We start from the raw sequence: 22412 nt of genomic DNA, 5'->3' as shown, positions 1-22412 counted from the left end.
AACGAGCCTCTGTTCTTACCACTCAGGCTATTTTCAGCACCACTCAGAAAGCCATAAAACAACTTTTTTGTGACTCTCTTAGATTCTGGTTATTAACTTCACACGTTTTGTCACATTTATGGCAGAAAGTTCCAGGATGGATCAGATTTGTTTTGTTTATTTGTTGTTTTTATACACTATTTAATGTAAGAGGGTGATATTGTAAGTATAGTATAAAATGAAACTACAGTCTACAGCATGTCACCAACAAAATGCCAAAATTTAGAGGAAGTATTTGTTTAATCGTTTTAATGTAAGGGTCACTGACAGGCTGAAAGTGTAGAGGAAGTTAATACTTGATCCATATCAACATAAAAGAATGATGTAACAGTATTTTAGTGTCCCAGAGAAGTCTGATCTTTAATCAAACAATATAGTTTTTGTCACAGAAAAAGACTCTTTCCAAATAATGGATGTCACCCTTCTTTTACTCACTTTGCATCTCTTCATACATTCATGTTTCCACAAGGTTTTGAAAAATGAACCAGGGAAGCTTTTCATAATAAAATGCTTCTTTAGCAGTCAGAAGGCTTTCTCCAAGCCCTGAGCTTGTCATAAAATCGGTTTGAAGAAAATCCTATTTCACCCAAGCTTGATAAATAATTTAAAATGACTAATAGCACCTTGTGACGGAGAATGTATTGCTGTGACATATCAGATTGCTGTGGTTTCAGCCTAAGGCATAATTTGTTTGGAAAAATAATTACTCCTGTATTGGATCCTGGTTAAATATTAAAAGGGTTAGCATTAGGAATGGGGAGACATCCAAGAGCGTTTTAGCCTGCTTCTTGGCAAACTCATTGCGTTAGACGTCCCTGCTGCAGACGGGCAGCCACAGAAAATTTGCATTCTGTTGCGTAATTCAAGCTACCACATTGCTAAATTTAATTTAGTATGAAACTGCTAAATAATGAACTTTCTCCACGAGCTTTAAAGCCTGATCTCTGTGTTTTATGAGCGGGATGTGGGATTGTCTGTTGGGATGCACCAAAGATGCATGATTATCACTCCGGAGAAGGAGCGGGGAAGGTGTTTTAGATAAGAAAAAGAGGAAAAGGCAGGGATGATAAGATATGACCGATAATAAAGGAGAAGCAAAACAAACAAGCAAGCACGTTAAGTTAATCAGTAAGAAAGCTGCAATTCAGTTTGTGTTACTGGCTGGTTAAACAAAACATATGTCCTGTCCGGCTACGCCGTGCCTGTTCCATGTTCCTTAAATAGCTCAATGATCTGACGGGATCAAAAAAGTAAAACATATTCAAATGTTTTTACACATTCTGACGCCTGTACGGTAACGATATGCCACCTGACGCCAAAAGTGCCCCCACTGGCGTTCACTGAGCGGAAACAACACAACGTCTCAGTGTGCGCCATTAACATGAGCTCAACATCACCCACATCACCCATTTGAACACAGCGGGGACGTCAGGGTGAAAGTAACACCACCACACAGAATTCATTATAGTCAGAATCTATATATCATCAAACAGATGGCTCCTCTTTAAACAGAAACAGTTGTCCTTGTAGTCATCGTGCATGACTTTTTCTTTTTCTGCCCTGTTTTATTTTATGATGGCATCTCTATGTTCACTTTGTACTGGCTCCAACCAGAATCTGTCTGCAAGCATACAAACTATGCATCCTTTAAGCAGACTGCCATCAAAAGTGGTTATACAGGATTTACGCTGAAGCCTTGAACATCCAAAGAAGATAATCATGGCTCAGTAATTTACAGTATGCTGAGTATACATATACAAATATGCAATCCTGGATCCTGCACATGTTTTCCACACACAAATAAAGTAAAGCCTACAGCAAAGCTCTTTGTTGAGTGACTTTGCTTCAGACTTCAAGGACTTAAATAATATGTATTTGCATCTTTTAAAAGTTTTTTTTTGCACTGGTGGCCTTTATTCAGAGCAGGTGGACAGGAAATGGGTATAGAGAGAGAGAGAGAGAAAGGGGGGAAGATGCAGGAAAGAGTGACAGGTTGTGATTCAATCCTGCGCTGCGCGCGCCACGGCAACCGCTTTTAAAACTTTTAAAAGTTCATGCAAGTAGTTTCAAACATTATTTGTTCTTTTTTTTGTTAAAAATGGTGAAAAACACCTTAACATGCATCAATTCTTGATTCCTAAAAAGAATTGTCACGGCGACCGAAGCTCTTGTTGGCTCGCCTCCTAAGGTCCAACACCTGAACTAGATCAGGACTGTTTTGATCTGCCCTCCGACCGACAGCTGTGCACTTTCAGGACACGGAGGGCCCTTGAGCCACGCTCTCATCTCACTGCTATTGTTTGCCCAGGTGGGTCTGGTCTGTACACCCTATCAACCTCCTCCTCCCCAGCCCCTCTGTCACCTTCCCCATCCCTCTTGTGAGCTCGATCTGTTCCTCTTTCTGCCTCGCTCGCCTCTGTCTTTGTTCCACGGGGACCTGTGGTCCAACCGAAGCTCTCAGTTACACAAAGAAACCTAAATTGGCTTTTATCTGTTACCAGCTGTGTATGTTTCTTTGCTCCCTTTCTGTGCAGAAAAATATAGATTTTAGCCGTGACAATGCTATTATTATTGGCTTTGAGTTATAGCTTTTCTTGACGAAATTTCTTGCCTCCCTTACAACTCCTTCTAATTTATTGTTAAAGTCTTTGGCACATTGATGTGCTCAGGTGTGTTTTGTTTTGAAGGAGGTTTAAGATGGTAAAACTGAATGTCACTAAACTAGTCCTTTCATCCTTTCTGTGTCACTAAGGGTGGCAATTTCTTGGCGTAGCTCATCTCAGTGCGAGAAGAGCACAAAGCTCCCAAGCGCCTGAGGTCCCGGACCAACGTTGTTATTTGCAGGGTTACACTTCAGCTCTGAGTCAGTGGCAAAGATGTGGTTTCCGAGTGCGGTCGTGTCCCATATCCAACATGTGAAGAGAAAAGAAAGCGGGCCTGTTGAGTTAAAGCAGAGTTCAAGCAGAGAACTGCTGAGGTCACAGAAAAGAACAGCTGAGAAAACGGCAGGGACCTTTCATTAGGGATCCCAACCCCTCTTCCTCCTTTTCCCCCTTCCTTCTTTTTACAAGTTTCCATCAGTTGTCACACTCTCTAAAACCTCCCACCCTGCCTCTCTCCTTCCAATGTCCCCTTGCTTCTGTCCATCCCTCCCTTCCGCTCTTCATTTCCTTTATCCTGACCTATGTCCCTTGTGCAGATCTGCCTGGCATTTCAATCATCACATCTCAAGGCTCTGGATCTCAAAGCCTCATCCCTCCCAAAAGCGGGCCATAAGACTAAAGTGCTTTAATATATGTGACAGTGCAGTGCTTTTGGATGCAGCCGTTGACTGTGTGAGCAGAGGCTTTGCTCGAGCATGTTTGAGAACACTCAGCAGCCCCCGAGGCAGTGAGATGCATTCAATTTATAAGATAGATAGAGAAATATTTGAATCTCTTTCTGTGCAGAACGCAAGCATGTTTTATGACACAGAATCCTTTCAAATGATGTGCAAATGTGCATCTTCTTTCCTTTTAGCGCATGATCTGGCGGTTAGGGGAAAAGAAGGTCATACTCTATTGTTCCTTCCTTTGTGTGTGGTTGCATACGCTAACAGGTGTACGCTGCTCTGAGATATCTGTCCCCACATGCACAGCAAACACCCATCCTGCTGACGGAGTTAAGTCTGTTGATCTTAAATGTGTCAAAAAACAAGCGCTCCTGCAGGAGGAGAGAGTTTAACCGAATATTTGAGCTCACGCGCACATTTTCTGTGCTCGATTCTCCTCTTTGAATCTTAAATGTGCTCTGCAGCTCAAATCAATCATAAGTGCAACACCTGTTCCACAGAAATGCCAGCATCAGTTAAAAAGGCCGTCTGTTTGTTTGCGTGCCCTTCTTATGTCTGTCTTTTTTTTTGTTTGCCTTTTCTTCACGGGAGCAGGGGGAAAAGCAGAAGAATGGATGACTAAGTGCAGTGAATCATAAATGATTTGAGGAGTGTATCGGTGCATGTGAGAGGCTCAGTGCAGGGCACCGGCAACCTGTCACATTTCTGTTCTGTCTCATCTTTGTTTTCAGTTCAGAAAAGCTTGTTCTCTTCTCTCTGTAATTCGTCTAACACGCTAAAGTCTTGAAAGTCTGGAAAAGAAGCCATCTTGTGAGGCGAACTGTATAAAACCAGCTGCTGGAGCAAATGAGAACAGGTCATAAATCCTCTTTTAGATTCTGAACAGACAGCTGAGGATGCAACGAAAATGACAAAGAGCGTATTATTGAATCAAGAGGAGATGACCGTTTTTCACCATAAGAGTCCAGTTTTAAAAGGATCTTTGCATTTGAAACAAAGTGAGGACAGCACATCTCCCACTTTATTTCTCAATATTACGCTGAATGTGAAAATTACTATTTGCATTACCAGGTTTTTGTTGAGCAGAATAAAATGAAGACAGAGCTGTGAGTAAAACAAGGGCTCTCAGGGTGGCCTTGCACTAATTGCGACCAGGGTGCATTTACTGATTATAGTTAAGTAGTTCAAAATGGTCCCCTGCTTTCTGTTACATTGACCCACTCCCTCTCCTGGTAGGTGTAGTCAATAGCAGGCCTGTTGAGATGCTTTTCCCATGAGGGAAGAAAAACAAGGTCCAATAGTGTCTGTCTTCTTGCTTCATCTCCAGAAGCGGGTGGTCCAGAGAGCAGAAAAAAATCTAGCTTCATTTTACTGATTTTTTTTAAACAAGCTTAATATAGGAGGGACATCAGAAAGCAGATGGATGAGATTTATCGGAACTTTCTAGCCTCATGTAAAAAAAATTAAAATAGAAATGCCATGATAATTCGGAAAAAACAAAACAGAACAAACTACTACCTATTTGTGAATGTTGTGCATCTTGATCCTATTTGGTGAGGGCATGTGCAGCTCATGACTATGCATGTGGCCTGCAAAAAAAAACAAACATGCGAGTGCGGTCAAATGGAAATTAATGGGATGCAAATGTGCTTGCAGAGGGGGCAGATTCAATCCTGGCTAAAGATCTGGACAGTAGATAGGACCAGGTCACTATTTTGTATTCCTCCTCTTCCCTGTTGCCGGCATCATAACAGGAGGCCCCACAGTAGGAGAGCAGGCTGGGCTTGATGTAACAGCTACTGGATCACTCGGGCTTTGATCACCCCCCCCAACACACACACACACACACACACACACACACACACACACACACCCCACACCCTGGGTTTCTGTGCCTCCTCTATGGGATAGTCTTTAGACCCAGTGATGAGGTGATGGGAATCTTACACCCCCTTCAGTGCTGCCTCACTTGCATGTCTCCTCATTTTACCACCAAAATTTGATCTACATCTGGAATACATGATGATGCAAAAGTTGACTCTCATCCTACATACAGTATCTTGAAGGTTGCCCTTGATGCTTATCATTTACCTGGGCACGATCAGTAACTCTGTAGTCAAGCTATAAAGGCCATCTCTGTTAAGAAGTTATCTCCCTCTGAATATTGCTTCAGGAAGGCTTAGAGCATTTTTTTTTTCGTTTAAAGTTTTACATAACACAACCACAGTGATGTAATTCCTTCTACCCATTAATGCTGGTCTCAGAAACACTGCTTTGTCCCTCTTGCTAGCCCAGTCTGCCCTCGTGTCATAATCTCTCTTATGCCTGACATGATCCCGATCCAGTATATGCAATTAAGTGATGTCACCGTTCTGTGTTGCTCAGAAGGACTGCATCACCGCAGCCCTGGTTTCCATAAAAGTAACAAATCCTTGAGGACCTGTGGTCTATTAAGGCTGTTATTCACATAGCTTATAGTTATATGAGAGGAGATATTAAAAGTCAGAAAATAACAAGCCCTATTACATAAACATGGAAAGGTAATTGGGGTAAAGAAAAAGTTTCTTTTATGATAGAAACTAGCAAAATTACTACCAGAATGTGCCAATTAGTGAATGAGTGTTTTATGAGTTTGGCATGCTGACATGGAGGGATTTGTGTTTGTGCGTGTGTGTGAGTGAGTGCATATATGCACATGTCCTTGTGTGAAACAGAGGTTAGCCTTGTGTGACTAATACAATGCCAAAATCTTTGCTTTTTGAATATAAATCCCTACAAGAGCTCATAGCAACCACAGGGCCGTGACTCTTATCATAGTTGGGTCGGACTCCTTTTGTTTGTGTACATGGCTTGCTGTTTGCACTTCTGTATGCACATCTGTGTGTATACGCACAAACATCTAACCGTGCGGGATGATTACATTTCCAGGGCATGGGCAGTGGCTCGTATGAGTTCACACACACACACACACACACACACACACACACACACACACACACACACACACACACATATAGTTTAAGGGGGATTGTTGCCTTTTGGGCAAACAAGCACACAAACCCTAGAAAGAGTCAGAAAAGCATATAGAATGAGTCTAAATCCAGACAGATGGACAAATAACAAGGAAGTGGATTGGTAAGAAGGAGACGGATAGACATATAGACAGATAAAGGACAGGGTCTAGCTGGAGGGAGAGGCAGGCCTTTTGAATGAACATTTAGGTTAGATGGACTGGGTGCTTTGCCACTGCCCTCAAACGTAGATTAAACCAATAAAATGCAATAGAACCAGCCATCCAGGACAGGTCACATGGCTCAGGGCCTGATGTTGTCCATCCCGACTGGAGCAGGGTCTCTGGAGATCCATGGAAGTTTCCATGGGGTCATATCTCAGCGAGACCAAGCCTTGTACGTGCCTGCATTACGCTCCGCTGTACAAATGCAAATTAACGACCTGCTTAGAGACTTAACCCTTGTAGGGATTGTGCTGTGTGGCTAAACACATTTGCACAACGAGTGAAGCATCAATTGTTCTCTCTTCTCATTTCATTGCTGTTGTGACATTTAGGCAAACATTTGATGAGAAATGAGGTTGATGTTGTCCTTTGCAGAGTAGCTGATGATACTGAGGAAGAAGAACCTTGGGGGTGGGTGGGTGGGGTCAGTATGCTGATAAGATGGCGTACATTTTGAGGCCTCACTTTGACTATTGAGTGGTTTGGAAATCATTCTGAACCTACTTTCCCCCTTATCACCCCCCCATGTCTGTCTTTATTTCTGTCCTCCCCCCCAACCCCTGCCTTTTCCACTCTCATCCCTTTCCATGCCCTTCACTGCCTTACACCCCCTTCCATCTCATTTCTGCTGCTCCTCTCTTCTAACACCCGCCCCCCCAAAAAAAGAATATTGTGCCAGAATATGAGATACATTTGTTTTCCTCCGCCAGGCTGCAGGAGTGGGACGCGTGGCGTGCAAACTGCTGATGTGTTGGTTTCTTGGTAATTATAACATCCCTCGGCCTCCAAGAAAAAAACCCTAAACTAATGTTTAATTTGCCTCTCTGCTCAAAGGAAGCCCTCCTTTGTTATTGCTGTGGCAATTAGCTGGAGCCAAGGCCCAGGCATTTCCTGTGATTGTTGTGATTTGCATAGAAAGCAATTCAGACAGTATCAAAACCCCTCTTCTACTTCCATACATACAGCCACCCACTCCTCCCTTCCTATCCCTTTCTCTCCCCCCCTCCTCTCTGTCTAACCAGCTTACAGGGCTGAATTTTCAGTGGTCGTTCTGAACACCTTTTGTTTCTGATACGTACAGTCTGATTTATTGACAGGAAAGAGATTTCATTTCCTTTTTTCCTATATGAATATATATATATATATATATACATATACATGTCTGCAAAATGAAAGTATCCGGTATCTCTTTCCTGTATGATCCCTATTGGTCAACTTCTACAGCTCCAGCGAGCAGCTCCTAATTAACACGCTGTTTGTTTCACGGCTGATGGCGGTCCGCAGAGAATAGCACTAATGGAGTTTGTTAACTGAAGGTATAAACATTTTTTCCGCGCTGCAGATTCAGATGTGAGATGTCGCGCCACGTTCATATGTGAGGTGACGCGGCTGCAAGGACCCTCCTCACAAATCACAGGCTTTTAAGCGTGGAGGCCTAGAGTACGTGTGGGTATCGGGATTATCCGTCAAAAAGCAAACAGCTATGTGCGATTGCGTGTTTTTGGGTGAATCGGTGAACTAGCATCACTGCATCATTGTGGCTGCTGTATTTTCTGCTTGGGCCAGATAAGAAATAGATCCCTCCTGACTAGTTAATCTCAGGGTGAATAGAGCTGCCAGCCATGCTTTATGATACTGCTACTGGCTACGTGTCTCTGTACTAGATATTTCAAATTTGGGAAGTATGTCTTTAGTAACAGTCATATTATAGCTGTTTTGACTGGATATTTTGGAACCTCACGATTTGAGGATGTTAAATTAACCTTCAGGAATTGCTGTGCCACAATTATTATCCATAAAAACACCCTCCGTTGCAGTTATGCTAAGCTTTTGATTCATGAGAATACCTGAATGAATTTGCATTGCCTTATCAGCCTTTCTCTGAATCTCTGTCGCCGCGCGATATCATACTCACATTTCCTACCCTGTTTCATTTCTAAGACGCTCATCAGATTATTGAAACCGGTATTTTTCCAGTTGTGAGTTCAATGTAGAGAGCTGTGGCTTCAGGGAGCCTATTTAGTGAAAAGGGAGATAGAAAGATGGAGTGGTAAGAACGCAAAGGGGGAGAAAAAAACGAGTATGCGCTGAACTAATGGCGAGATAGGGGAGGGTAAGCTGCAGGGGCTGTTAAAAACCTGAGGAGAGGCTAATCCAAGAGACGGCACTCTGTCCTCATCCGCTCCAGACCGGTGAGGCACGGTCGCCAAGTGGCACATTGAAGACCTCGAGAAGTCAAACGCAGTCTCCTGATCTATATTTCAAAGTTGAGAGGAATTCAGTAATGAGCTCCCATCTTCCTATTGGTAGCAGAAGACTCTCTTTGTGGAACTAATTGAAAGTGGCATGTGGAGCACTAGGGAGCTCTTTGGGGGCTGCGCTGCGTTTCAAGGGATGTGAAGAGATAAGCCTGCATGCTGCTGTGGCTTTTGTGTCACAGGTCTGAAATAAACAGATCTCTTAGAGGAGAGTGATGCACTTTATGTCTGCGTCAGTGGAGGGAGGGACGAGGGAGGGAGTTGCTTTTCTGCCTACAACCTATGTCCATTGTCACCCTGCCTCTCCATATTCAGGGCATCTCATCTCTTGCCCCTTAATAGATATAGTTTTTCTGTCAGTTCATCAGAGATGCGGAGTGTGTGCGGATGCACATTTGTGCAGACAAGCATGCGTTATTCACGCTCTCGGGGAGCGCTGGAGGAGCATCTATAGTGGGAGACAAGCTTCCTCTATTACAGATATGTAAACGGCCCGGGATGTGTGCAGTCGGACGCATGTGCTGCGTAGCATTTACAGAAATTATGAAACACAACCTGGCCTTTAGTAATTACAGAAACATACAACAAATAACACAAAAAATAGCACACTCGCATTCAGATATATGTGAATGTAGAGGAGTCAGATTTCCTGTCTAGTATGCAGTGAAACTAGGTAAACAGGAAGAAGACATGTCTTTTTTTTTCAATATATAGGTATAACTGTATGCAGCTCCGTTTATTCAATAGCAATTGAGGCTGAAGGAAATGTGTTTATGTCTAATCACAGATGTAAACTACAGGAATGTCATGCTGTTTCAGTCAAATCTGTATCATCTTTGATAGTTTAGGAACAGAGGACTGATTCAAGAAGGCATTTGATCCTTGAAATGAAGTTTCGATGATCCCTCCTTGCAGTCTCACCGGGATTTTCTTTCTGTGGGGCTTTCCTCCTTGTCTCATACATTTATTTATTGCATTATGAGGCTGGTTTCATATATCGACCGCTGTAGCTGCTTGCTGGCAACAAGATAGGCTCGCAGTCACAGATGTTATTAGATTATGTACTCTGTTTACTGACATGTCTTTTTACTCTCGTCAAGATGACGTACGCTAAAAAAGAAATCGCTGCTGTTTAAGAGTGTAAAAATCACATCACACGCACCAGTAGTGCAATTTCAAAAGAACTCATTAACATTCTGCCAGCTCTTTTTTTTTTCTTTTTTTCATCTTGATCCACTGTTGTGGCCTCCGACACTTCCTTCTAACCTCATTATGTAAACTTGTGAGTGAGCTGATGGGAGCCAGAGCGGGACACTTTCTCCCACTGCACAATTTGAAACTCTGATGTCGGGGGTGAAAGAAGGATATGTTCTGTTTCGGGGGTGTGCAACAACGTGACGCAGCCAAGCCTAATGCCCAGCTGTAAAAGCGCCCCCTCGGTCCTTGGGGAGACATGCGGAATGTGGCTGATGTGAGTCCGGATCGTGCTGCAGATAGCGAAGGCTCTGGGTATGCAGCTGTAAGTGGTAATGTCTCGGAAAAGGGTACGTCCACATCCATCTAGCTAAAAGGAAGGGAGCACATATATAATTCGGGGACGCATTTCTGTTTTTCCTTGCCTCCGTGTGCATGTCGGCTTATGAGCATGTTTTTATTTATACATGCAGTGTTGTTTATGACCATCTCCAAGGGGAAAGGAGCGACTTTTCCGAATCAGTTCCGGTTTGACGGTTCAACTGACACTCTGCAGACTTGTAGGAGATGTCTTCAGTGTGGGAGAGTACCAGATTACAACAAGCCGCCTCCCTTAAGGTTCGGTTGGCGTGCCAGTCAGTTAAGATCAGCTTTATTGAAGGCAAGCGTGCCAGGAGGGCTCGACAATTCACTTTTGTTCTGGAGATTTCATGTCCCGTCTTGGGCAAAAGGTCGGTTAAAGTGCAAAAAGGACGTGCAACGCCACTACTTCGTTCCCCCTCCCACCCCCCCGCTTGTCCCCCTCACTTTTTACCGCCACTTGAATCCCCACTGGTCACATCTCCCATCCGCCAGCCAATTATGGTGCCCTATGTGTCAGAAAGAAGTGGTCTGATTGGCTGTATCGGGGTGTCTGGGAGGTCAGGGCTGTGTACATTTCACACTGTGTCCTTTTGGACTCCTTCCAGCAGCACTGTCACAGCACTCGCAAACTTGAGAGAGGGGAAGAAAAGGAGAAAAGGGGGAAATAACGAGGATTCATGTGTACGGCCTTTGTGTAATTTGATTTCTTTCCTGAGAAACTGTACATTTGGCATGCTTACGACTAAGTTAAAATACGCTTAAACTCCAGCAGGCACCTCCAAAGCTGCAGCTCCATAGTTTATTTTTATTTTTTCACTCTTGCCTCCAACTCCAAAACAAAAGGAAATATTGCAAGGCAGAATGCCTTTGTTGTGTGTGTTCACTGAGGGGACAGTTCTCCCTCCGGGCAAAGTAAGCATAGACAGGAAAACACCTGGTTAAGAAAGACAATTATCTGTTATAGAGCTATCAAAGGACATGCATAGCGGTGTGGAATGTCTTTATCACAAACAGTCCATGATGAAAGCATATTTGCTGGCCAGGCTGTAAGTCATGTTATAAAAATGAAAAATTCTTTCTGCATTCATGAAAGAGTTGAACAGTCTCTGTCATTACTCTGCCAAGAGCAAAGGCCTCCAATCTCAGACGGTGCTATCAGGTCTTTTTAACTTTATCATTGAGCTTGTAAAGAGGACCTTTTCCCCCCTGTGCATCAGTTTTTTATGGGTTCTAATGATAATAATACAATAATATAAAGTTGGACCTATCATGGACATTTTGACTTATTGACTTCAGGGTTATGTCTCACATGTGTTTTTAGCTATGTGTAATCATAGTTAGATTAAACTGCAGTCAGGAAGTGCTATTGTCTTCACGTATTATTTTCTTGTGGCTGAATTATTCATCCAGCAAAAATGTGCAAACTATATGAGTTCCACGTTTTCTCTGTGAGGATTTGCTGCTTTACTGATGACACTGATATACTGTGTGTGTATATATATATATATATATATATATGTTAATTGCACTCCTGTTTCTTATAAGAATCAATTTCTGCTACATTCTGGTTTTGGCTAATTCCAATTTTTCTTTTTAAGAACTGTGTGAACTGATCACTGGTCAGCAAAAATCAGTAAAACCCACCAGCAGGTGATTAATCTGCCCCCGTCCTCTTATTTCAGCCTTTTGATAATCTCTTCACAGTGATGAAGAAAAGCCTTGTGAAGAAAAACCACTTCAGATTCTCCCTTTCCCGGTCAGAAGCTTAAACATATGAGATTCCTCTCCCGTGCTTTGATAGTGGACACAACAATGAAGCAGCAGGTCCTGAATCTTGAGGTTTGTTCGAATTACTGTTCGGGGAGAATCAGCGTGTCTGCTGTCTCCTCCAGAAAGGCCGTGGCTGCAGAAATAATGTCATTTTGTCTACAATAATTGAATCCTCAAGTACGGCTACATGAAAGGGATAACAGCATATTGATTGTTGCTGTACAGTAATTGTTTTCCTTCCATTAAAAAATGTATGGCATTTTAAATGCTGAGCATGCCTTCATTGTTTGTCATAGGCTGTATAGAGATGGGAGAAAATTAACGCTCTCTATTTGACACAGGAAGGAAAACAATGCAGGGGCATATATTGTCATTGAGAGGTGATTAACTGTGGCTATACTTACAAATGACTGCAGGGCAATGTTGCTTGGCCAAATTAATTACCTGTCATTGTGACTTATTGTTTTTCAAGACAGCTCTTATTACTGTTTCCTGCACAAAGATAGGAGTACATGCTGTATTCCCAGTTAACACAAATAGCAGTGAGTACTAGTAAAATGACTGTGGTTATCTGAACAGCAACTTGGTTTATTTTCACCATTTACTGTTAGTTTTAGACAGAAAAAGGGATTTAACTTGTCCTTCTTAAAGGTTTATTTCTTCCCGCACACTGCATCAGCACAGTCATGTCTGTCTCCCCGGCAAAGAGTCTAGTTAGTGATTAGGTTATTTGTCCTAATACTTTCGCAAGGCAATAATCAACCTGCTGTTTTTGCTTTGCATGGTCATATTTGTAATTCTTGTCAGGGTAGAATCCAGCGTGACAAACAGTGTTAAGAGTGTTTGAAGACACAGCAGGAAGGCAGCACGCTGGGGCAAATAGAGAGACACGAGTTTGATGATCTGAGAAGGGACAGCTCACGATCGGCAGAGGCCTCACTTCTCCTGAAGGATGGAGGCCTGTTTAGGGATTTGTGTATTTTCCTGCATAATTACGTTATGGCTGTCATGCATCTGTGATGTTAATCTTGGCTGAGGACTGAAGGGTTAGTCGTTGTGTTGGATTAAGACTTGACCACATCTGGGTGACAGTCTGGATCAGCCGCTGTCAATCTGTCCCATCCACTCTCTAATTAACCAGAAACCTGCTGCACTCGAGGGACTTGCTGCTAACCATGAAGAGAAGAGGAGCACTTTGCACAGATAGACAGACTGATTGAAAGAGCAAGCCCGGGAAGTCATACCTGAATGCCTCTTTCAGTGTTAAAGATGTGGAGATGTGGAGGTGTGTCCCAAAGTACGTATGTGACGTTTTTTTTTTACAGCTCTCAGTAGCCCCGTAGCTTGTTGTGAGGCTGCACAGCCTTGGGCAATGAGAATTCATGTCACACACACAGCAGAATTTGATTAGACAGGTGACGATATTACTACCTGACCCGTTGGAGGAAGGATGATGGTGATAGAAATGAGCCTTGGGATGGGCGGAGGTGGGGGATGCCAGATCTTTCTGTCTATCCTGCAAAGTTTGGTTTTATTTTGTACATTTGTGCGATGCAGAGAGATGTAGGATGCTGTCATGGTGGCTCTTAGTTACATATTCTGTATGGATCTTTGGGATGTAATCACATTTCAGACACAGCTCAATAGCCAACCACACTGACTTTGCCTTTTCTTCCTCTCCCACCATCCTTTGATCTCTGTCTTAGTTACCTTAAAACAACTAAAGGGCACAAATCAATTTGTATCTTTGCAATTTGTCACTCTGAACTGCTGTAAAGTAAAGATACTGCTGCAGGATAGTAGACAATAAAATGACAGTGACACCAAACAAGCAGAAGACACAGGCAAACCACACGTGAGTAAAGGATACATGCAGGGAGGCAGTGAGTTAAGAGAACAGATACAATTGTGTTTGAAATGGTTTATTTTTTGCATAATTATCATGCTTAGTCTTTAAACAAAAAGGCTGCAATATAATATAATCAAGACTACATTAGCAGTTACTGCATCATCATTTTGAAGGAGCAGCAGCAGCAAATGTATGTATATATAGGCTACTGTATATCTATATATATATATATAGAGAGAGATTTTTTTTCCATGAATTTCATATTGTTATCAAAAAAAAAAAAGAAAAGATGTACAGTTTTTATTTGGTGAATCAAACTGAATTTGGATTTTAAGACATGTTTGCCAGAGCAGAGCTGCACACATGCGCCTCGGGGTTGGGTCAACGTCTGGCCAGTAGCCGCTAGACTAGCCTAATATTGTCTGACTGCCAGCCCACTATCCTAATAGGGTTTAGTAGACTTGAAGCTCCCTTTTGGCATCTACTAAATCTTTGCTCTGGGCTGTCTGTCCTGTTAGCACCACTGCATGACAAATGTCCATCATTTACTGATGGCAAATCCTTCCCGGCACTCTTCGCTTTGACAAGAGAGGCAGAATGGACAAAATTTGTGTGTGGGTGTTGATAGAGAGGGCATCCATCTTCCATTATTGTACCCACCCCACCATTTCCATCTTTCCCTCCCTTCTCTCCTTTCCGTCAATTCTCCTTTCCTATTTACCTTGTTGAAGAGGGTCTGTCCCTTTGACCCCAGCAGCAGGCATTTATGGGGGTGGGGGTGTAAAGGGCAAAGCAGAGCCAGGAGCTGCGAAAAGTAGAAATGAGATGTAATAGTGATAGGATCAGCTGTGTGCTGGAGAATAATAACCACAGGAAACAGGTAATTACCAAGTGGGAATGATGAAACGCTGCTTACACATCTAAACAAACAACTGAGCTTTGCTCTAGAAGCACCTTTTTAAAAAAAAAAACATATTAGCTGTGTAAATGAAACCTTTCCCCATTGGAACAGGAAGAAAGAGAAAAAGGCAGATCAGATGAATAATAGTGTATCACTATTTTTGAGACTCTTTTTCTTCGTATTTCTCATCTGAGAGAGGTTTGGTCTCCATAGCAGCAGATGTATTGTGAGGACAATAACATATGTTTGGTGCTCTATGCAACTTAACAGCAAATCTGATATGTTATCGAATGCTGTTGTGAGAGAGCCTGCATACAATAAGAAAGGGTCAAACCGTGCAAGAGAAACCAGCGCGCTAACATTGACTGTGCCAAACAACAGGGCTCCGTGTGTGCCACAGTAACGGGACTGGCCGTCTCCCCGCTGAATATTTCATTATCTAAAATGTCTAGTAGAGGAGGGAGGTGTCAAATGTGGGGTGGTGAGACTGGCAGAGAAAGGGTGGACCTTTGAATGTGCAAATGTTATCTGTGTTAGCTCTCAGATACAATTTACTCCCTGAGGTTGCCAAGCTGAACTGAACTTTAGGTTGAATTAGCATACACACAGCGACCGCCTGTATTTTAGTAGCACGCTTTGTCTCGTTTGAGTTTCTGCGATCTTGATTTCTGTTGGAAAGTTTATTATTTAAGCATTGTCGCAATAGTCCCGTGGTTTGAGTCACTACATATTTTGACGTTGATCCCTCAATTTGTGTTAGATTTTTCGTGTTGTAATGTGTTAAAGCATGGGCAGCTGTCAGAGGTGGGTAGAGGAGCCAAAGATTGTACTCAAGTAAAAGTACTGTTACTTCAGAACAATATGAGTCAAGTAGAAGTAAGAAGTAGTCATCCAAATAATTACTTGAGTAAAAGTAAAAAAGTACTTGGTGAAAAAACTACTCAAGTACTGAGTAACTGTTGAGTAACGTCTGATTAATTTTTTTAACACAATCATTCAAACAGACAAAAGTACAAAATAATCATCATCAGGCAAATTAAATCAATAAAATAAATTAAAATTAATAAAAAATAGCTTAAATTAAAATAATCTTAAAGTAAATTCAAGTATTTTAATAAATAATAAAATAAATAAAATAACAGAATAAAAAAATAAAAAAGCACAAAATTTCAAGCCTTTATACTTTTCTTTTTTAACCTGGCAGAACTAGAACAAGCCCATGAACTCATAGAAACTCTGTGTGTGTTTGAGTCTGTGTATTTGTGACAAAACATACAAAAACAAACATTTTTCTCAAAGAATCACTCAGTGATGTCATGAGATTGACGCGTACGCGGATAAAAGGGATAAAAGAAAAGTAACAAGCTCAATGTAGCCTAATGTAGCAGAGTAAGAGGAACAGTTTCTTCTTCACAAATCTACTCAAGTAAAAGTAAAAAGTATAGTGATTCAAAACTACTCCTAAAAGTACAAAATTTCCCAAAACTTACTCAAGTAAATGTAACGGAGTAAATGTAACTCGTTACTACCCACCTCTGGCAGCTGTACCTGAAGAGGTAGAGGGCTCACTTCTTACTGTAATCACAAGGTTGCTGGATTGAACCCACGCTTCATGTGTAGTAGTGTCAGCGGGCAAGAAACTTGATCCTCACACTGCCTCCCTGCGTGTTCCTCACTTGTAAATCACTTGAGATAAAGTCATTTGCTAAATGTATGTGATGCATTGTATTTTGATATCGAAGGGAATTCTAAAACTTTTAAGAGGCAAAATAGTGGCAGCGCTTTTTGTGAGAGTCAGGCAAAGATGAATGATGCCTCCTTTCAAGACCTTGAACACCAGGAATGTCGCCAGTGCTTGGGGAGTGAGACAACATTTCCCAAGGACTCTGTCAAAAACTTTTCCATGTCCAGCTATACCTCCCCCTTCTTCAGTCCCTCGGCCACCTGGAACACACAAACTCTAAATTTAAATGTGGTCTGAAAGTTCTTGCTGCATAAATAAGCATTTCCTGTACACACTCTCTGCATCCCATGGCTCAAGGACTACAATTTCTGTAAGTGAAAGGGGCAGCCGGATTGATTAGAGAGGTGTAATATGTATGTTTGTGTGTGTGTGTGTGTGTGTGTGTGTGTGTGTGTGTGTGTGTGTGTGTGTGTGTGTGTGTGTGTGTGTGTGTGTGTGTTTGTGTGTGTGTGTGTGTGTGTGTGTGTGTGTGAGGTCCTACAAGCCACAGGTGCACGGCACTGCACGGTGATTTCACAGTCACGACCGCTGTGTGGTATCTCCAGAAAAAAGTTTCTCTGTGGTGTGTCTTCAAAGAAGCTGAGGAAGAATGTTTAGGGGGATGAATATGCAGATGAAAGCCCAGGGGGAGGAAAGCATTTACAGCACCCCCACAAGCCTTTTTCATTAAGCAAGGCCAAGGGATGTGATGAAGGGCTGGGTTAGAGGCAAAGAGACGGGAGGAAAAAGGAAAGAAGGGAAGGAGATACGGTGGAGAAAAAGTCAAAGATAGGCTCTTTTCTCGTGAACTACTTTTTCCCGATAGCAGTCTGTCCCCAGCTGTGTCTTCAGCATCTCATAATGGGGGCTTTGGGCTTGGGGAGCTTTTTCGACTACTATTGTTTACCTTGAGAAGGCTCGTTGTTCTTTACCTCTAAATGCATGCCTATTGAATAATACATCACCTAAGTGCCAATGATAAAGGGTTGAAAAAGTAGAAAGACAAAGAGATCGAATCCATTACCAAAGACTGGTTGACCCACGTGTTTGCTTGTTGTTAATTTGAGTATGTCAATATAAATACTGTTGGGCTCTGGGGGTTTATCACTCTCCCCTCTGGAGCCGAGCTAAGGGAAGGTCAGCCTGATGGATACATCCTGACATGCACACAGCCTGTGATGTCAGCTGTGTGCATGTATCTGTGTGAGCGTGTCTGCATGTGTGTGTGTGTGTGTGGGCTGGCGGGCCAGCCAAGCACAGTTTAACAGAGCAGAGGGCGGATAGGCGAGTGGGGAGGGGGGGGCACTAGCTTCGGCCTCGGCGCCCTAGTTTGAAGAGCCTCACCACCCCTTTTGCTGGCAGAGGGGTGCGTACGGCGGGGGTGAGATGGGGAGGCTTGGTGAGGTGTAGGGGTTGGCTTGGCTGGAAGAGGGGATGGCTGAAAAGGCTGAGGAGAAGAGGGTGGGCTGGGGTGGCAGAAGAAAGCCCTCATTCATGAGTCGTGCCATCTCTGGCTCCCAAGGGGACTGAGGCTCATCAATGACCAGGCCAGCTGGGAGGATGTCAGCATGGATACTCTCCCCCATGCTCTCCATCCCACCCTCCCTTATTCTTTTGTCAAGGGCCAGTACTGTCTGAGGCCTCAGCCAGTACACTGAGGCCTCTCATGCATTCAGGTCCCCTTTCAAAAAACCAATGAAAGCCTTTGGCTAGGCCCTGGTTTACACGCTGTCTGTGCTGCATGTGGCATGTATGATCTGGAGCAGGAAGTTCTCCATCACCCATGAAGAACCACTGCTTGTGGAAGCCTTACAAGCTGTAGAGGAGAGAGGTGAGGCACAGGTGAAACGGTGATAAACAGGCGATGTAAGCTGAATGTAGGAACGTCGGTTGGAGATCATCATGAAAAAAAAGAAAATCTTGCTTTTGGCCAAGCGACTGTTGTGATACTGGCACCACAGATGGCAATATGGTGCCCTGATTTTCCTTTAGCACCACCGTGAGGCTAACATGTGCACCTAATACTGACATGTTAAAAGCTTTTTAGGAACCACTTCATGACAATGAGCAAGATGTGTAAAGATAAACATTTCCCTTATCTTTTTCATATAGAATGATCTTTGATTGGTCTACAGACACACAGACAAGTGTTTCGGTGCAGTAGATACATCTGGCTGTGCAGAACTAACAGCCATCGACATTTTTAAAAACAAGGCAAAACAGATTTTTTTTAAAGGTCTTATTTAGGCCTCAAATCATTATCGAAACAAACTCGAGCTGCATGCAAGAATGCAATAGACATGGAATTTAACTACGACGGTTAACTGTTGAGCATCCACGACTGAAATGATCCCAAGTGTCATGTATTGTCATCTGTTATAAACCGTCTTTTTAGACACCAGGGGGACAGGAAAGGAGCACGGTTTGTAAGCTGCACATATGCAGTTTATCACTGCCAGTGGAAGGCCCCGCGTCAGCAGCAGCTGTGCGGCGCTTTGCATGCAGTGGCAGAGCTGCATTTGTAGGGGCAACATTTGCACTTGTGGTTTCTTCCTCTCTCTTCCTTCCTCTGCGTTTCACTGATCTGGAGGAGCTTTCTGACAGAGGCAGAGGGGTATCAAGATCTCAACAACAGCCCCGAGCTTAATATTGGAGTATTTAAGCACAACTTGAACTCTGGCAGAGGTCCCGATCGAAAACAAAGGGGCAAAGTGCAAGTTGCACTCACAAACAGCTACACGTGCATGAATAGAGACGCTCCGTTAATAAGCACTAATTACACTCTTACTTTATGACAGTAGGGGTTGTTGCTGCCTTTAATAGAAGCTTACTTTGTTTTTATATTAAAAATAGCGTCAGCCACAATTTAGCTGTGTGCGTATGGATAAAACAGGATCCACAGGTAGATGTTGGAAGCTGTTTGAATATAATGAGTGTAAAGTGCCCGGTTCTTGGACTGCAGGTATCTACTATTGTCATAGCGATCTGAACATTTAATGAAATGTCTTTCATATCTTTCATCTTTAACTACATTTTGATGGGTAGGTTTTCCTCAAAACAGTCACATATAGTATTATGAGAGAGGTCTGAAGCTAAAAAGAGAAAGCTTATACCAACAGATATATGTTTTATCTGCTATTTTGTGTTAGAATATGATAATTGTATTTGTTACGACAGAGCTGCTGAGTTACTCTCTTGGTTTTAGTATATACTTTAAGAACTGCACTGGTCTTATTAATGTCACCGTTTTGCCTGTTTATATTGTAAAACTCCTTTGATTTGAAGAGCTGAGAGAATAAGGGGTGATACCGACACAGAAAGAGAACATACACCAACAAAATCTAGATATTGTTCTCTGTCTTTTAGTGTTTGCTATGAAACAGTGCTTCAATTTACTGAAGACAGTGCTCATGGGTTTCTTTTGAATGCAAAGCTTACTAAAAGGTAAAGGAAATTCATGACCCCTGTCCACGTATACGCTCCAGCCAGTCCAACAAGCTGTTATTGGAGGATCATGCCGACTCTGGTCCAGTTGTCCATCTCTTTCCTTTCCTGCCATCCTTAGGTCTCGTCGGTCTCTTTGATATTACCACCTACCAGGGGCCTTTCGGCTTCTTCGGGAGCCTTTTTGACAAACGCCTCAGTTCATTGTGTGTGATATTTACTTTGTCACAGTGTGCAATGGTACCCTAAGATACAGTTGTCTTGGTATCTGTTCCATTGCTGCCCTTTAGACCCTAATAACCACCTTCTGTGACAGGAGCTCTTCCCTGTGTAAAGCATTGCTCCCAGCACCCCTTTCCTTGTTTGCTCTATTTGTGTCGCTCCTCTTTGAAACTCCTTGCTTCTGTTTTCCACGATTTCCCATTGCCTGCCTTTGTGATGAATTAGCTACAGTATATCTATCTGAGTATATAAGGAATCACATGTGCCCTGTTGCCATTTCACACAGTACCAGTGAACAATGAAACAGGACAGGGGGGGTGCAATTTTGTTTTTTATTTGCCGATTTCCAGTGTTTCTGATTGTTTCCTCCCCTCTACCTCCCCTAGCAGGCCTATAAAGTCCGATATCATCATCCCCCCCATGCTGCTTCCCACATTTCTGTTTCCCTGGTTTGTACCATTCCAGTCGGCCTAAGGCCAGACCCCCTCATTTTCACGAACAAACCCTGCCAGAGCCCACCAGGGCCTGGGGGGTGGCTAGTTACCATGGTCACAGCAATCACTGCGAATTTGAAACTTTCCAAGATCCGCCTGGAGCTCCTTCGAACTGTGTCGTGCTGTTAATATATATTTCTGTATATTACAGATGGATATAAAGAGGGGTTTCATTTTTCCAATTCAGACTAGTTTTTTTTTTTTTTAAGAGCTGAGTGAGTTCATCTTACCAGGCTGAAAAATATTAGACCAAAGACCCCCCGTCCCCCTCCCCCCAGAGCCCATGACAGCCAGGTAATCTTCTGAAAGTGTTTTGGATCGGTGGCATGCGGAACCACTGTGTTCCGGGTTATTTTGAGGCCTGCTGAAAATGGGAATTCACAGGAAGTAGATTAGTCTTTTTGACAGGACCCAAAGAGTGTTGAATTAAATTTAGGAGTAGAGTGGGACTGCACTGCTGCTGAGAGAAGAGAAACAATTTAGATCCCTTTCCATCAAATTATTGATGTATAACTGCTCTACAACAACAATGATCTTTTCTTGTGAGCATGTTTTTGTGTGCAAGTGAAGCACTGGCAATTCCAACTTAAAAACGACTCACTTAAAGCTCAGGTGAAGCTCACTGCACGGTCTGGTGAATATTCCTGATAGTTTTATTCTCAGATATGATTGCTGCCTTGTTGCTGTTCTGGATGCCGATTGAAAAGCTTTGTAAACACACCTCAGCCTATCTCCATCCCTCAAGTAACAGAGATTGGACTCGGTAATTTGTGCTCGTGCATGGTTATTAGCCAACTTAGAAACTCGCTAAGAAGAGACATTGAAAAAGAAACATCCTGCTGTGTTTTTTTGAAAACAGTTCTCAAGGCTGCATTGAGAGATCAGTGTTAGGAAAGCATCACAGCCTTCAGACTGTGTGGATGATTTGTTGTGGAGCTGTAGTTCATGTGCAACAAAAATGTGCGTGCCCTGACCTGTGTCATGCTCTCCATGAACTCGTGGGGAGAGTGGAGAAAGAAACTACAAATATGTTGACAATAGCAACATAAAGTCATGTCATTTTGGTTCATTTTGGTCTTTGTCAGTCAGTTCATGCAGAATATATTGAAAATCAGATAAAAACACCTGACCTCTAACCACATTGTGTCTTCTGTGTCTGCAGGGCTCCAGAGATCATCCTCGGCCTGCCGTTCTGTGAGGCCATCGACATGTGGTCTCTGGGCTGTGTGATAGCTGAACTCTTCCTGGGATGGCCCCTCTACCCCGGGGCGTCAGAGTACGATCAGGTAACACACCATGATTGTGGGTTCCCAAACCGTGTTGGAGTTCACGCATGTGTAGTTCTGTTTACGCATTTGTGAGTCTTCTCCCTCGATGAGTTTGTATACCTGAGTTCACATGGGAGGGTGTGATGCTTTTCCCTGAAATCCCCTCGACGACATTCCCTGATGATTCTCTCCCAGCGTCATTGTTTTGTCTGACAGATGCCACAGAGCCTCTTGTCCAATTAGTGTAGCCCCTGTGCTTCAGTGAAAGACGTTGTCACGTTGCTCTCTCCATATCAGTCAGATGAGACTTGGTGGGCAAAC

At 43.0% G+C, this 22412-nt stretch overlaps 1 protein-coding gene across 4 annotated transcripts in view; it reads left to right on the top strand.

The window, feature by feature from the left end:
* hipk2 (homeodomain interacting protein kinase 2) overlaps window positions 1-22412 on the top strand; it is a 66535-nt gene that overhangs the window by 23806 nt on the left and 20317 nt on the right. For all 4 annotated transcript variants that reach the window (XM_061721416.1, XM_061721415.1, XM_061721412.1 and 1 more), the window contains exon 3: window positions 21986-22109. In XM_061721416.1, coding sequence (XP_061577400.1) covers window positions 21986-22109 — 124 coding nt within the window. The remainder of the gene's footprint in view (window positions 1-21985; window positions 22110-22412) is intronic.

This window comes from Cololabis saira, chromosome 5, assembly GCF_033807715.1.
Source record: "Cololabis saira isolate AMF1-May2022 chromosome 5, fColSai1.1, whole genome shotgun sequence".
NCBI lineage: Eukaryota > Metazoa > Chordata > Actinopteri > Beloniformes > Belonidae > Cololabis > Cololabis saira.
Note: the sequence above shows the minus strand (reverse complement) of the source record. Positions and strands in the feature narration are given on the sequence as shown.